We start from the raw sequence: 1,003 nt of genomic DNA on the forward strand, positions 1-1,003 counted from the left end.
GTAAAAAAATCTTCTTATCTAACCCTACCTATTTCAGAAACGTGATGAAACAAAAAAAGCAATGAAAAGTGAAAAATAATTAGAGAGAAAAGTGGGTAGGTAAGTGGGGAGGGGTTTAGTTGGGGTCGGTATGTATGGGGGGGCTAGTTGAGGGGAGGGGTAGGTTAGATAGGTTGGAGGGACTGTAGAATCTCAATACTCCTCGAGTCGTAATACCAATTCTCTTCTTAGAGTTACAAAAAGACACACGTTTACAATAATTACTTTTCATTCGAGAGCAATTAGAAATTACTGAGCATTGAGCCTCCAGCGCTAGCGTCTATAACATATTTGAGACTTGGAGGACAGAAATTTCCCAGGGAGTCTAAAAATGAAAAGACAAATCTAAAGCCTAAAGGGATTATAATTTCACTGATACTGATGCCTCTTATAATGGGTGCATATTTGTGGGGAGTCTATGATGGGAGAGAATCAAAGTGTATTTCACGAATATTATAAGCTCTAATTTTGTCCCAAAGCCGATTAAGACTTCATTCTTTTTCACGATGGAGAGTAAAACCAGTACTTGTTGTGAGTTTTGTATCCTTAAAGGTTCCTGAGATGAAAATGTTCTTGGCGTAGTACGTCTTGCTGCACTTCGAATTGGGCAAAATGAAATTAGGGATCGAAACTCCTGGCGTCAATGTCATCATCGTCAATTTCCACATAGGGACTGTCCAGAATTATTCAATTCTTTCTGAAAGATCAAATTGACTTGCTGGAACACCAAATTCGTGACTGCCGGATTCCCAGATTTCAAAGCATCCAGCTCTTTCTGAGAAAGTTTAATCTCACCATTATTGATCGATTCAACTGCATAACAAATTAAAAACAGGCAGAAACAGATCAGTTGAAAACTGTACATTTTCTTATCAGAAACAACTTGTTTTGGTTCACTTAATTGAGCAACTGATGAAACCACCACAGATCGAGAATGTGAATAACAAACTAAAAACAAGAAATT

At 37.7% G+C, this 1,003-nt stretch overlaps 1 protein-coding gene across 1 annotated transcript in view; it reads right to left on the reverse strand.

The window, feature by feature from the left end:
* Positions 1–707, reverse strand: part of LOC142345147 (uncharacterized) — a 6,097-nt gene extending 5,390 nt beyond the window's left edge. The window contains exon 1 of the mRNA XM_075397236.1: positions 566–707. Within this exon, the coding sequence (XP_075253351.1) occupies positions 566–707 (142 nt within the window). The remainder of the gene's footprint in view (positions 1–565) is intronic.
* Between the last annotated feature and the right edge of the window lie 296 nt (positions 708–1,003).

Source organism: Convolutriloba macropyga, chromosome 8 (assembly GCF_964194025.1).
Source record: "Convolutriloba macropyga chromosome 8, txConMacr16.3, whole genome shotgun sequence".
Lineage (NCBI taxonomy): Eukaryota > Metazoa > Xenacoelomorpha > Acoela > Convolutidae > Convolutriloba > Convolutriloba macropyga.